Source organism: Ranitomeya imitator, chromosome 4 (assembly GCF_032444005.1).
Source record: "Ranitomeya imitator isolate aRanImi1 chromosome 4, aRanImi1.pri, whole genome shotgun sequence".
Classification (NCBI taxonomy): domain Eukaryota; kingdom Metazoa; phylum Chordata; class Amphibia; order Anura; family Dendrobatidae; genus Ranitomeya; species Ranitomeya imitator.
In genome coordinates this window covers 364,523,392-364,539,594 of record NC_091285.1, presented here as the reverse complement: position 1 = coordinate 364,539,594, position 16,203 = coordinate 364,523,392, and the positions used below count along the sequence as shown (strand labels likewise).

Genomic DNA, 16,203 nt, shown 5'->3' with positions numbered 1-16,203 from the left:
AGATATCCATTAATCATCAACTTGCTTAACTGTTCAAAGTACGGTAACAGTAATTTTGACCAGGGATGCCCAAACTTTTACAGGCCACTCTATATGACCAGTACTTGCTGAACACGTTCTTCTACCACAGGATAAACCACTTCCGTGAAGCAATGAACTTGGCGAGCCAGAATGCACCTTTGTCTTACTGTCCAAACCCCCATATACAGGTATCAGAATAAAACATTCTCCAAACAATAATTACACTCCCATTAGCCTGAATTATTTTGACTTAACAGTAAGGGTTCATCAACTCGTGCTGCTTGTGTCCAGTTCTAAGCCTTGAATCAGTATGTTGCAATAGAAATTTGGATTCATCTGACCAAGCAATGTTTTAGCACTGCTCAGTGGTTTCATTTTAGTGGTTACTCATTTTCTCTCAAGTAATTATACTCAAACTGGTTTTCTGTTGTTATAGCCCTTCTGTGGTAATCTTGAAGGAGTTGTGAGTTCGGACACATTAGTTGGAATGTTAGTGTAATATTTGGCTGCAGTTTGCTTGCCTGTGCACTGCCTGATTGACAGAACGTATTTTGTCATCCTCCTCTGACGCCTTTTTTTGACAACGATTCCCTTTCATTAGATGTCTTACCTCAAGCACTTCATACTCTAAACACTTACAAAAAAAATCCCACCAATTTGGCAGTTTTATCAATTCTTATCTCAGCTAGTTTAATATAATTGACGATGCTGATAGGGTTCGCTAAGATTCTTTGATTTTCCACTTTAACCCCTTCACAACCTTGGGATTTTGTGTTTTTGCGTTTCCGTTTTTTGCTCCCCTTCTTTTCAGAGCCATAACTTTTTTTACTTTTCCATCAATATGGCCATGTGGGGTTTGTTTTTTGCGAGGTGACTTGTACTTTCGAACGACTCCATTGATTTTACAATATGGTGTATTAGAAAACGGGGGGAAAAATTCCAAGTGCTGTGAAATTGCAAAAAACGTGGAATTCCACAATTGTTGTTTGGTTTTGTTTTTTTTACATGTTCACTAAATTCTAAAACTGACCTGTCATTATGATTCTACAGGTAATTGCAAGTTTGCAGATATCAAACATGTATAGGTATTTTTTTATATAGAGATTTATGTAGAGAAAAAAAATTCCAAAGTTTGTAGAACAAAAAGGACCAGTAGCTTCTCTATTTTTCGGGATCTAGGGCTGGGCGAGAGCCTATTTTTTGTGCAGCTAGCAGACTTTTTTATTGATACCAAATTGGGGTAGATACAATGTTTTGTTCACCTGTTATTGCATTTTATTGCTAGGCTACGGTGACCAAAAATCCTTAATTTGGGCTTTTATTTTTTTTTGTTACGCCGTTTACCGATCACATTCATTATTTTTATATCTTGATAGATTGGGCAGTTCTGAACGCAGCAATACCAAATATGTGTATTTTTGTATTGTTTTATTTTGAATATGGCAAAAGGGGGGTCATTTTATATATCTTTTTCATTTTTAATATTTAAAAAAAACTTTTTTTTAACATATTTTACTGGCTTAATTAGTCTCCTTAGGAGACTTGAAGCTGCGATCATCCGATCACTTGTGCTACAATTAGCAGGGCTTCATCATGCTATGCGTAGCTAAAATCTTCATCTCCATGAGCTGGAGTCCATTGCAGATCAACAATGACAAGCACGGTGGTCTCCTGCAGATCCCCAGGTGTCTTTCCAACTCATCGGTGCCCCACACTTCCCATGTGGTTGCCACCATCCAACAATCTTTTGTACTTCATCTGTATTTGCATGTCTTAGCATTGTATATGTATAACCATTGTGTATATAGTGTATTGTCTAGTGTGACCTTAAGGTGATTAAATATATAATTTAACCTTGGGCTTCTATTTAATCTCAATCCATGAATCCCCACGTCCGTGTTATCAGTTTTAATTTTCCATGCTACTGGGGTTGGTTTCCTATATAATCCTGTTAATGGATCGGGTTTATATCTAATGAGGAACTGATGGCAGACCTATCGGGCTGATAAGGCTCTGTTTCACTAGTGCTAGTGAAAGAAGCCTCTCAGCCGGTCAGGGTTTTGAGCGAGTGTGGTGCCACATCAGCGACAGTGTGGGTAACATCCTCTCACACCCCATGCCTCACTTGGCTTGTGTGGGCAGGGGGGTGTCTGTGTAAAACTGTGCCAAGCTGATTGTACATGTACCCGTGGGGGAGCAGTACGTAACGATGCAAGTGAGTCGACCATACCACATGATCCCTCTGATGTAATAGTGACTTCAGTTGGGTTGGCGAGATGCGGGGTCATCATATGTGGTGGCAGCGGTGGAATTCTGCCTGAGCTCTCTAGTGTCATCCTTCACAGTCTTGGCTAACCCCTTTTAATTGTATTGTGAGGGGACACAGATGATACAGATTTAAATACTCATTCATTAATGGTTGCTATTGGTATGTCAATGAGAATTATGCCACACTTCTTCCCACTCCAAATAAATTCATAGACTAATTGACAGGTTCAGTATGTTAATCTAGTCTTGTGACATGTATCTGAAATAATTTGTTCATTGTCAATAAAAACCCTAAGCAAAGCACCATTATTGGTCAAGCCCTGCCTGTCATGTTACCATCCAGTGGGGAATTTCAATTGACCACTGCAATCAAATATCAGTCATGGGTTGGCTGCAGAGATGATGAGCCAAATGATATAATCTCCTAACTCTCTCTTCTGGCACAGAGAACATCACTGCTATATCCAACTAGTGGACAGAAGTCAGATGGTTATCTGTGTTGCATTCACTTAGCTTGTATGACTGTGGAGGATGCTTTGAACATGTCCGAATGTGACAAGACTTTCCACTGTGGAATAATTCTTATGGCTTATTTATTAATAAGCATTCATATAGGTTTTTTATTAAATTTTATTAAATTGAGCTATTCTCCTGAGCATGGCTTTCGTATGTAAATCTGTAACTCTTTCTTATAACCATCACATAAAATGGATTTTTAGTCAGTGGTTTTCCTATTTTATGTCATCAATACCAAATTTCCCTTCTTGGTTCCTACTGCCGTATTCAATTTGCGAAAGCATAAGATATCGTTAAAAGAAATTGAATACTTATGGGAGTTGATTTTTTCAGTAAATGTCCTGCTTATAGAACTATTCTTAAATTTAAATCAATCACTTTGTCATAAGATAATCCGTTAGGCCTACAACAAATATTTCAGGATTACAAAAGAGTTTGCTTCCTGCTTGATTTATCCTTAAATAAGCATGCTGAGTGCAATGTCAGCCTGAAAGTTCTTATCTGTTAAGTCAACTGTCAAAAATAATAATTCTGTGGTGTGCCTTACAAAGGAAAGCATTCATGAATGAGTTTTTTTCTAAAGCAATTGATGTTCAAGGCTAGCATGTAAATGTAATAGTTTTTCTCAATATCTGCTACCTTAAATACTTTGTGTTAATGTACAATGTGTGATTACGAAATTGAAGCAAAAAACACTATAATAAGCAGAGACCTTTACATATTATTTAAACTTAGTACTGTACACCAACATATAAATTTAATCAGTGAAAAGTTTTTCAATACCCACTTTTGTTTGACTACTCCCAGGACCTTCCTAACCCATTCCCTTTACCGGACTTTGTGTTTAGGTTAAACTCCATACTCCTTCCTTTTACAATACCAATACACGCCAAAAGCCTGAGCTAGTCTTCAAAGCAATAAAAACAATTCAGTGCACAAATAGAGATGGACGGACACCTGGATGTTCAGGTTCGGCCGAACAGTTACAAAAAGTTCGGGTTCAGGTACCAGAACAATACCCGGACCTGAATCCGAACCCAGACCCCATTCACTTAAATGGGGAGGGCCCAAACATCCAGTTTTTGCTACTCTGTCATGTGCATGAATCAAAAAAGAAAAAAGGAGTTCTATACGAAATATTATAAAATCAATATTTTATTCCAATATTTTTAAAAAGTCAATGTAATACAAAACATGTATATAATAATAATAATAATAATAATTTTATTTATATAGCGCCAACATATTCCGCAGCGCTTTACAAATTATAGAGGGGACTTGTACAGACAATAAACATTACAGCATAACAGAAATACAGTTCAAAACAGATACCAGGAGGAGTGAGGGCCCTGCTCGCAAGCTTACAAACTATGGGGAAAAGGGGAGACACGAGAGGTGGATGGTAACAATTGCTTTAGTTATTCGGACCAGCTATAGTGTAAGGCTCAGGTGTTCATGTAAAGCTGCATGAACCAGTTACCTGCCTAAGTATGTAGCAGTACAGACACAGAGGGCTAATACTGCATAAAGTGTATGAGAACATGTATAAGTACAAAAGGGGAGACCCTAGTACAAGAACATCCAAATCACAGGCACATAAATATATATATCACCATGGTATATATGCGTAAATGAACATCCATATTTGCACACAATGGTAAAGTATTACTGATTTCCATATGGACAAGTGTCCTCCATGTAAAAATAAGTAAAGAAACCAGTTATGGTGCATGTCAGATGAAAAGTTTCTTACCCATAGGGGGTATCCAGAGTCATGGGCACTGGTCACTTCACATGACAGCATGAGATACAACCAGTGTTCGGGCAGCCGTACCCGAACAGTAACACAGACTTCCTTGTTCGTGCCCGAACAGTAGGTTTTCGATACGGACGCCGAACTTTACTGTTCGGGTTTGCCCATCTCTGTACAAAAATGCCTCATACATACGAGGGGCGATCCAAAAGTAATGATAATCGGTTATTTCTAATGCACACAGAAATTAAAATAAAATGTTTTCTTCTCTCTTAGGTACCCACTAGTCCAGGAAAAAAAAAATTACTTAAATAGACCACGATTCCTGGGAGCTACATTCATTTGAATATGAACTGCCGAGGAGTGAACATCAAAATGGAAAAAAACGAGCTCAGAGCTGTCATCAAATACCTCTGCTTGAAAAAAATGACTACCAAAGACATACACAGCGACTTGGTGGAAACATTGGGGGACTCTTCTCCTCCATATTCCACAGTTGCACGCTGGGCCAAGGAATTTAAGCTGGAAGAACATCGACGGAAAATTAACATCGTGAAGGACGCCCATCCACGTCCCTCAATGAAGAAAACGTGAAAAAAGTTGAAGAAGTTCTATTGGCAGATCGAAGAGTGACTATCAGGCATGTAGCTGAGGTCCCAGGGATCTCATATGGCAGTATTCAAAGAATCCTTGCAAAAGAATTGCATATGAGAAAGGTCTCCGCGCGTTGGGTGCCAAAAATGTTAACCGACGAACAAAAGAAGAAACGAGTTGACATTTCAATAGCAAATCTTGAAAAGTTCCAAGCAGACAAGGAAAATTTTTTGTCACGTTTTTTGACCATGGACGAGACCTGGATCCACCACTTTGATCCCGAAACTAAACAACAATCGATGAACATGGAAACGAGCCGACGAACCGACGCCGAAGAAATTCAAAGTGTCAAGCTCAACAGGGAAGGTTATGGCGTCCGTTTTTTGGGACGCTGAAGGAATTATTATGGTGGACTATTTGGAGAAGGGAGTCACTATTATGGGCTCCTACTACGCAGAACAAATAAGAAGATTGCGGGAGGCTATCAAGGAGAAAAGGCGCGGCAAACTGCGGGCTGGAGTGTTGTTTCACCAAGATAACGCGCCGGCTCACAAAGCTGCTGTTGCCATGGCTACCATTCAAGAAGCGTGCTTTGAACTGGTGGAACACCCCCCCTATTCACCAGATCTAGCCCCCAGTGACTTCTTTCTCTTTCCTCGGCTCAAGGAACACCTCCGGGGCAAGAAATTTGATGACAATAGCGACGTGATAACCGCTGTTGGGGATTTTTATTAGGGTCAAGATCAAGAATTTTTTTCGAAGGGAATTCTAAGTTTAGAAAAGAGATGGACTAAATGTATAGACTTGTTTGGAGACTATGTAGAAAAATAAATTTAATTTTTGACTATATTCATTGTGTTTAGTATTGATTATCATTACTTTTGGATTGCCACTCGTAAAATATAGTTGAATAGGATAGCCACATACTGAAAAGAAAACCAACAAGGAAGGAGAGGGGGATTGATCAACATGATGTACCATATTTTTCTGACCTTAAGACGCACTTTTTTCCTCCAAATTTGGGAGAAAAGTGTGCGTGCGTCTTATGGTCCAGATGTAACATGTGGGGAGGGGGCAGTGGGAGTGGGATCCACTGTGATCCCACTCACAGGAGGCAGAAAAATGTCCCCACTGCCTGGCTGCAGCACTAGGGAAACCATGTGATCCTGATGATTAAAATGCAGTGAATATTCATTAGCCGCTTTCCCGCCCACCTGTCAGCTGAGCAGGGAGCAGCCATTGAATACTCCTTCACTTACACAGGGACACACATGTTTTCCCCAGTGCCAGATTCCTTCAGCTGCTGGGGAGATCTGTGTGTCCCATGGAGGAGGAGGCAGCAGCAGGGGGGAAGAGGAGACAAGATCCCTGCATACCTGCCTGGCTGTGCTGGATGCTGCGGCATAAGGACCTGTGTGATGCCATGAAGTGGGCGGGCTTGAGCATCACATGGCAGCACAGAGCCCTCCCTCTTCTGATGTCATCACAGGTCCTTCAGACTCCCACTAGAATCTGCAAGCTTCCTCTTATGACCTGTGGAGAGGCAACAAGAGGGAGGACGCTGTGTGTGCAGTCATGGGATGCTCTAGCTTTTTACCTCACCATAATGTGGCTGGCTGCCACAATTAAAAGGTTAGTCTTTACAACACATAATAAAACACTCTGCCACTCCTGTGGTGAACTATAACTCTCAGCATGCAATATGATCTGCAGGACATGCTGGAAGTTATTGTTCTCCCATGAGATCATAAAGCAGCACTCCAGTGTTATTTTTTAGTGCTGGAGTGGTGCTTTAAATATAAGCCCTGTGCCCCCCCATTCTTATACTCACCCTCCAGCGCCTTCATATAGTCCTTTACAGCCACCACACTGGTCCCGCAGCACCATCTTCTACCTGTAGCTTCCAACATAATAACATACTATTATATATAATAACAACACATATAATTGTATGTTATTTATGTTATTAAATATTTTACCACTTTTTTAGCATTAAAATATTTTTTTGCCCTATTTTCCACCTGTAAAACTTGGGTGCGTCTTATAGTCTGAAAAATACGGTAAGCTATTTAGATCATGATCTAGATATAATTGCCAGGGTCATAAATATTATGGGTTACTGCGCTGCTGGTGTATACACGATCACGGAGTAAAATCAAACGTGAGAAGTAACCGTGCGGTTTATTCTCTATGCATTTCAAAGCAAATCATATAGATTCATAAGTGTCAAAGCATGGAAAAGAGACAGTGAATAATAGAATTCAGAATATGTGAGCCAATGAAAGAGGGAAAAAAAGGGCATGACCTTTAGAGGTAAACCCAAAAGAATAATTAATACATTTTCAACTGCCTCATCTGATGATGACCTGAAAACCATTTTAAAAAAATGTGTGGCTAAGAGGATACATTAACAAAAAAAAGTTATTTTGTATTGTAAAATGGACTGTTTATACTGCTATTTATTGTAAAGTCTACATTCTGACTGGCATAATTGTTTTACAGCTGTACCACATAAAATTGGTCGAATTATTGAAGGAAGCCCTGCAGATCGCTGTGGAAAGTTAAAAGTTGGAGACCGGATCTTAGCTGTGAATAGCCAATCTATCATCAACATGCCTCATGCAGATATTGTTAAACTAATTAAAGATGCAGGGTTAAGTGTTACACTATGCATCATCCCTCAGGAGGGTAAGAATCAGTTCATCTTTTTTGGAATAGATCATGATCTTTGTGTTGACAACTTTTGAATGTTCCCTTAATAGGGTAGCCCAGTTAAACAAAGTTATGACCTATTGACAGGATGTGATCACTTATAGATTGATGGAGGTCCAACTATTGGGACCCCCACTAATCAGCAAAATGGGGCACTTTTAACCCCATTACAATGGGGTGTCAGCACGCAATCTCGGGTGCAGTTCCATTCATAGTCTATTAGGCTCCAGAAAAAAAGCGAGTTCTGCACTCAGCAGTGCAGTACAGAATGAATGGAGCAGGTGTCAGGTGTGCGCGCTGCCGATCCATTCTAATGGAGATAAGTGCCCCATTCTGCCAATTGGTGGGTGTCTCCCTGGTTGACATGATCTATAAGTTAACTATACAGTAAGTGCGTATACATATATAATAATTTTTTACTGGCCAACCCTTTAAATTTATTGGTACTAATAAATAGCAATATGCTAATAAATAGGTTTGTAGCTGCTTTTATTTTTCATGCAATTTATTTTGATGACCTCATTAGGGGAGATTACAATATATCAAAGCTGCAGTATTCCTCTTATTGATTGTGAGTTTATAAGCAACTTGGTGATAATAATATCAATTACTGTACTTTTGATGTGATTAGCATAAAACAGCAATTAGTAACATAGTAACATAGTAACATAGTTAGTAAGGCCGAAAAAAGACATTTGTCCATCCAGTTCAGCCTATATTCCATCATAATAAATCCCCAGATCTACGTCCTTCTACAGAACCTAATTGTATGATACAATATTGTTCTGCTCCAGGAAGACATCCAGGCCTCTCTTGAACCCCTCGACTGAGTTCGCCATCACCACCTCCTCAGGCAAGCAATTCCAGATTCTCACTGCCCTAACAGTAAAGAATCCTCTTCTATGTTGGTGGAAAAACCTTCTCTCCTCCAGACGCAAAGAATGCCCCCTTGTGCCCGTCACCTTCCTTGGTATAAACAGATCCTCAGCGAGATATTTGTATTGTCCCCTTATATACTTATACATGGTTATTAGATCGCCCCTCAGTCGTCTTTTTTCTAGACTAAATAATCCTAATTTCGCTAATCTATCTGGGTATTGTAGTTCTCCCATCCCCTTTATTAATTTTGTTGCCCTCTATTCTGACTCATGGATATGTAGAACGTAGTGGTGCCTGGATAGACCCTTCTTTTTAGGCGCTTCCGTATTCACCTGTACTCACGTTCATACCGATTAATCAGACAGCTTAACTCAGCCACGATCTCATGTAAGAAGACTCCAGGAAAAGAGGGTTGCTTTAACTGAAATTCTTGTATTATGATGAAAGTAGCAGGTAAAAAGGAATATTCAACAGAGGACATGTAGTAGGATGCATACAGATGGAGGAATGATGACAAAATGGAGAATAAGGGCGTGAACAAACATACATCACAAGACTACAGTGAGAGAGTTGGGACAAAATACAGGGAAAGGCAAACTTCTGCCTAGAAAGAAGGAACGAACACAAGCAATGCAAATATTAAATGATTTCTCAAGTCGTGATACATGACACTCCCCGTCTGAAGTCCTTGGATTTCACGATGTCCGTAATTCTTCGAAGTCGTTCGAAGCTGAAAATGAAAAACAAGAGGAAAGAAAACATGCATGCAATAATAAACATCTAAGATTTTAAAGTCCAAACTCGTTGTTGTCGACCTGTAGATCAAACCGAAAGATAGGTCCAAATATATTAAACCCATCTTCAGATTGGGGAAGCCGCAAACATGCCAACTCTTCCACCAACCCAGAATCCAATGGGAATGTTAACAGTTCAATCCAATGGAAAATGTCAATATTCAATAAACTGGGAGATGAGGAGGAATGCTCCCCGCCGTGAGCAACGTCCAGGAGCATGTTCAGTTCATGTGATGTCCTCCTTTCGTAGAAGCAGCACGAGTTCAGTGACCGGGCGGAAGAAGATTCGGGTAGAGCCCCCTTTTGTCACCTTAACTTCTACCTTACGAGTCTTTCCGTCCTCACTGGGTAGGACCTTGGCGATAAGTCCCATTGGCCAGTCATTGCGATGAGCCTCTTTGTCCATTAAGAGAACGAGGTCTCCTTCTGGGAGAGTGGGACTGGGCGTCTGCCATTTGTGACGGTTTTGAAGCAAGTGCAAATATTTAGTCTTCCAGCGATGCCAAAACACGTTAGCCGGATGTTGTACTTGCCTCCACTGACGTTTGTAAATGTCCTTGTTATCGAAATTCCCAGGCGGAACTGTAGCAGCTCCAGTCTTCTGTGTAAGAAGTGTAGCTGGAGTAAGGATCGTTGGAGCATCGGGGTCGGATGATACTGGAACCAAAGGTCTAGCATTTATTATGGCTGACACTTGGAAGGTGAAGGTGTCCCGTTTGATATCCCACAGTAGACCAAGGCTGCGCTGTGTTGGAGGAACATCAGAACCCAAGTCGAGGTCTTTTAGGTTTGTGGCATGGTCCTCAGATGGAAACGCGTTCATTACCTCTTGACTGTTAGAGATAATCTTGTGGAGTCTGAGGTTTGATGTGGATAGCATTTCCTGTGTCCTGGAGAGTAGGTCAATTGCATCTTCACTTGTGGGTAAGGACTTGAGCCCATCGTCCACGTAGAAGTTCTTCTCTACGAATTGCCGAGCATCGGATCCATACTCTCTCTCACCTTCCTGGGCTGTCCGTCTCAGACCATAGATCGCCACAGCAGGTGAGGGACTATTGCCGAAGACATGGACCTTCATCCGATAGTCTATGACCTGATTGTTGACATTGTTGTCTTTGTGCCATAGGAACCTAAGATAGTTTCTGTTGTCTTCTTTCACGATGAAGCAATCAAACATCTGCTGAATGTCGGCCATTATGGCGACAGGTTCTTGTCTGAAGCGGATCAATACTCCAAGGAGGCTGTTGTTCAGGTTGGGCCCAGTTAGGAGCAGGTTATTGAGAGAGAGGCCTTCAAACTGAGTACTGGAGTCAAACACGACTCTGATCTGATTAGGCTTGCGAGGGTGATAGACACCAAAGGATGGAAGATACCAACATTCTTCTCCCTCCCTCAGTGGTGGCGCAGGTTCGGCATGATCTCTGTCAAAGATGTTCTGCATAAAGTCAATGAAATGCTTCTCCATCTCTGGTTTCCTCTTTAGGGTACGCTTTAAGGATGAGAACCTTGCAGTTGCTTGCTGCAGGTTGTTCGGCAACCTCACTCTTGGGAAACGAAAGGGTAAAGTAGCTACCTGTTGTGAATTCTGTGGCTGAGTTCACTTCTGTGGTCACAAGTGGTATTGCAGTCTCTGGGCTTCCTCCCTCAGGTGTTTTGGTGAGCTCGTTGGCTGCCTTGCTATTTAGCTCCACCTGAGTCTGTCTTCCTTGCTCCTTGTCAATGTTCCAGTGTTGGATCTGAGCTACTGCTTCTTCCTTTGGGCCTGCTGCTCTGCTAGATAAGTGCTTCTAGTTTGTTTTCTGTTTTTTCTGTCCAGCTTGCTATTAACTTTTGCTGGAAGCTCTGAGAAGCAAAGGGGTGCACCGCCGTGCTGTTAGTTCGGCACGGTGGGTCTTTTTGCCCCTTTGCGTGGTTTTCGTTTTAGGGTTTTTTGTAGACTGCATAGTTCTCTTTGCTATCCTCTCTCTGTCTAGAATATCGGGCCTCACTTTGCTGAATCTATTTCATTCCTACGTTTGTCTTTTCATATTGCTAACAGTCATTATATGTGGGGGGCTGCCTATTCCTTTGGGGTATTTCTCTGAGGTAAGTCAGGCTTGTATTTCTATCTTCAGGCTAGTCAGCTCCTCAGGCAGTGCCGAGTTGCATAGGTAGTGATAGGCGCAATCCACTGCTGCTTATAGTTGTGTGAGGATAGTTCAGGTACTGCAGTCTACAGAGATTCCACGTCTCAGAGCTCGTCCTATTGTTTTTGGTTATTGCCAGATCTCTGTATGTGCGCTGATTACTGCACGCTGTGTTGCCTGATTGCCAGCCACAACAGTACAAGGAGCCACACCAATGATTCCCAATAGAGGGAAAAAAGAAATCCTGACATCATTTTTTTTTCTTAGCTCTGTCTTCAGTCTTTTTTTTCCCCTAGACATTAGAGTGCTTCAGGACACAGCTGTGGACATGGATATTCAGGCTCTGTGCTCCTCAATGGATAATCTCGTTGTAAATGTACAAAAGATTCAAGATACTATTGATCAGAAATCGATGCTAGAACCAAGAATTCCGATTCCTGATTTGTTTTTTGGTGACAGAACTAAGTTCCTGAGCTTCAGAAATAATTGTAAGCTATTTTTGGCCTTGAAACCTCATTCTTCTGGTAATCCTATTCAACAGGTTTTGATTATTATTTCTTTTTTGCGCGGCGACCCACAGGACTGGGCGTTTTCTCTTGCACCAGGAGATTCTGCATTGAGTAATGTTGATGCATTTTTCCAGGCGCTGGGATTGCTTTACGATGAGCCTAATTCAGTGGATCAGGCTGAGAAAAATCTGCTGGCTTTATGCCAGGGTCAGGATGATGTAGAAGTATATTGTCAGAAATTTAGGAAGTGGTCAGTACTCACTCTGTGGAATGAATCTGCACTAGCGGCTTTGTTCAGAAAGGGTCTCTCTGAAGCTCTTAAGGATGTAATGGTGGGATTTCCTATGCCTGCTGGTTTGAATGAGTCTATGTCCTTGGCCATTCAGATCGGTCGTCGCTTGCGCGAGCGTAAATCTGTGCACCATCTGGCAGTATTGTCTGAGAGTAAACCTGAGCCTATGCAGTGCGACAGGACTATGACTAAAGTAGAACGGCAAGAACACAGACGTCTGAACAGACTGTGTTTCTATTGTGGTGATTCTACTCATGCTATTTCTAATTGTCCTAAACGCACTAGGCGGTTCGATAGCTCTGCCGTTATTGGTACTGTACAGTCCAAATTCCTTTTGTCCATTACCTTAATGTGCTCTTTGTCATCGTATTCTGTCATGGCGTTTGTGGATTCAGGCGCTGCCCTGAATCTGATGGATTTGGATTATGCTAAACGTTGTGGATTTTTCTTGGAGCCTTTGCGGTGTCCTATTCCGTTGAGAGGAATTGATGCTACACCTTTGGCCAAGAATAAGCCTCAGTACTGGGCCCAGCTGACCATGTGCATTGCTCCTGCACATCAGGAAGTTATTCGCTTTCTGGTACTGCATAATTTGCATGATGTGGTCGTGTTGGGGTTGCCATGGCTACAAACCCATAATCCAGTATTGGATTGGAACTCTATGTCGGTAATCAGCTGGGGTTGTCAGGGAGTACATGGTGATGTTCCATTTTTGTCTATTTCGTCATCCATTCCTTCTGACATCCCAGAGTTCTTGTCGGACTTTCAGGATGTATTTGAAGAGTCCAAGTCCGATGCTCTACCTCCGCATAGGAATTGTGATTGTGCTATCGATTTGATTCCTGGTAGTAAATTCCCTAAGGGTCGTTTATTTAATTTGTCCGTACCTGAACACACCGCTATGCGCAGTTATGTGAAGGAGTTTTGTGCCCGACTCTCCGGGGTTATCTGAGCCGGCGAGTATCCTCAAGGAAGGAGTCATTGTGTCTGCCATCTCCCTTGATTTGCGGAGAGTGTTGCAGAAATTTCAGGCTAATAAACCTGATCGTTGTCTGGCCGAGAAACTGTTCGTCCCTGATAGGTGGACTAGTAAAGTTATCTCTGAACTTCATTGTTCGGTGCTGGCCGGTCATCCAGGAATCTTTGGTACCAGGGAGTTGGTTGCTAGATCCTTCTGGTGGCCATCTCTGTCACGGGATGTGCGTGCTTTTGTGCAGTCCTGTGGAATTTGTGCTAGGGCTAAGCCCTGCTGTTCACGTGCCAGTGGGTTGCTTTTGCCCTTGCCGGTCCCGAGGAGGCCTTGGACACATATTTCGATGGATTTCATTTCTGACCTTCCCGTTTCTCAAAAAATGTCGGTCATTTGGGTGGTCTGTGATCGCTTTTCTAAAATGGTCCATCTGGTGCCCTTGGTTAAATTGCCTTCCTCCTCTGATTTGGTGCCTTTGTTCTTCCAGCATGTGGTTCGTTTACATGGCATTCCTGAGAATATTGTTTCTGACAGAGGTTCCCAGTTTGTCTCGAGGTTCTGGCGAGCCTTTTGTGGTAGGATGGGCATTGACCTATCTTTCTCCTCGGCCTTCCATCCTCAGACTAATGGCCAGACCGAACGAACCAATCAGACCTTGGAAACATATCTGAGATGTTTTGTTTCCGCTGACCAGGATGATTGGGTGTCATTTTTGCCGTTGGCTGAGTTCGCCCTTAATAATCGGGCCAGCTCGGCTACCTTGGTCTCTCCATTTTTCTGCAATTCTGGGTTCCATCCTCGTTTCTCTTCAGGACAGGTTGAGTCTTCGGACTGTCCTGGTGTGGATTCTGTGGTGGACAGGTTGCAGCAGATCTGGACTCAGGTAGTGGACAATTTGACCTTGTCCCAGGAGAAGGCTCAGCTTTTCGCTAATCGCAGACGCCGTGTGGGACCCCGACTTCGTGTTGGGGATCTGGTTTGGTTATCTTCTCGTCATATTCCTATGAAGGTTTCCTCTCCTAAATTTAAACCTCGTTTTATTGGTCCGTATAGGATTTCTGAGATTCTCAATCCGGTGTCTTTTCGTCTGATCCTCCCAGACTCCTTTTCCATACATAATGTATTCCATAGGTCGTTGTTGAGGAGATACGTGGCACCTATGGTTCCATCTGTGGAGCCTCCTGCCCCTGTTTTGGTGGAGGGGGAATTGGAGTATATTGTGGAGAAGATTTTGGATTCTCGTGTCTCTAGACGGAAACTCCAGTATCTGGTCAAATGGAAGGGTTATGCCCAGGAAGATAATTCCTGGGTTTTTGCCTCTGATGTCCATGCCCCAGATCTTGTTCGTGCCTTTCATGTGGCTCATCCTGGTCGGCCTGGGGGTTCTGGTGAGGGTTCGGTGACCCCTCCTCAAGGGGGGGGTACTGTTGTGAATTCTGTGGCTGAGTTCACTTCTGTGGTCACAAGTGGTATTGCAGTCTCTGGGCTTCCTCCCTCAGGTGTTTTGGTGAGCTCGTTGGCTGCCTTGCTATTTAGCTCCACCTGAGTCTGTCTTCCTTGCTCCTTGTCAATGTTCCAGTGTTGGATCTGAGCTACTGCTTCTTCCCTTGGGCCTGCTGCTCTGCTAGATAAGTGCTTCTAGTTTGTTTTCTGTTTTTTCTGTCCAGCTTGCTATTAACTTTTGCTGGAAGCTCTGAGAAGCAAAGGGGTGCACCGCCGTGCTGTTAGTTCGGCACGGTGGGTCTTTTTGCCCCTTTGCGTGGTTTTCGTTTTAGGGTTTTTTGTAGACTGCATAGTTCTCTTTGCTATCCTCTCTCTGTCTAGAATATCGGGCCTCACTTTGCTGAATCTATTTCATTCCTACGTTTGTCTTTTCATCTTGCTAACAGTCATTATATGTGGGGGGCTGCCTATTCCTTTGGGGTATTTCTCTGAGGTAAGTCAGGCTTGTATTTCTATCTTCAGGCTAGTCAGCTCCTCAGGCAGTGCCGAGTTGCATAGGTAGTGATAGGCGCAATCCACTGCTGCTTATAGTTGTGTGAGGATAGTTCAGGTACTGCAGTCTACAGAGATTCCACGTCTCAGAGCTCGTCCTATTGTTTTTGGTTATTGCCAGATCTCTGTATGTGCGCTGATTACTGCACGCTGTGTTGCCTGATTGCCAGCCACAACAGCTACCCAACTGTTGGAGTCATCTTGAGCAAATTCTTTATCCATAACCTTTATGAATTCTTTATCTTCCCTCGTGGGTGCCAACTTGTTGTCACTACTTGTAGAGTCGAACACTGATGACCCGAGGTTTTCATCCCAGGGCTGGTGCGTGTTCATGTTGTTGAAGGATTCCTGTTGCCACTTGGTGTTGCTCACTTTCTCTTTCACCCAGTAGTGATGTGGGCATGGTTGGAAATGGGTGCTGCGACCATTTGACAAGATGTGTGTTTTGTAAGAGGAGATGTTGTTAGGTCTCTTCATCTTATGTATGCAAACATTGCCTACGATTACCCAGCCTAGATCTAAGCGTTGGGCAAATGGTGCATCGTGTGGTCCGTTAATTTGCTGACGTACCTTGTGCAGCCGGAGAATGTCTCTGCCCAGCAGAATCAGGATATCTGCTTTGTTGTTGAGGGCTGGTATCTTGTTTGCTATCCTCTTGAGATGTTGATGATGAAGAGCAGCCTCTGGCGTTGGGATCTCTTCTCGATTGGATGGAATCTGGTTGCACTCGACCAGTGTAGGTAACGGTATCTCGACGGTGTTCTCGAGAGATGT

General features: G+C 42.7%; 1 protein-coding gene across 4 annotated transcripts in view; it reads left to right on the top strand.

The window, feature by feature from the left end:
* MAGI2 (membrane associated guanylate kinase, WW and PDZ domain containing 2) overlaps nucleotides 1-16,203 on the top strand; it is a 1,646,639-nt gene that overhangs the window by 1,482,439 nt on the left and 147,997 nt on the right. For all 4 annotated transcript variants that reach the window (XM_069765141.1, XM_069765140.1, XM_069765143.1 and 1 more), the window contains one exon: nucleotides 7,655-7,840. In XM_069765141.1, coding sequence (XP_069621242.1) covers nucleotides 7,655-7,840 — 186 coding nt within the window. The remainder of the gene's footprint in view (nucleotides 1-7,654; nucleotides 7,841-16,203) is intronic.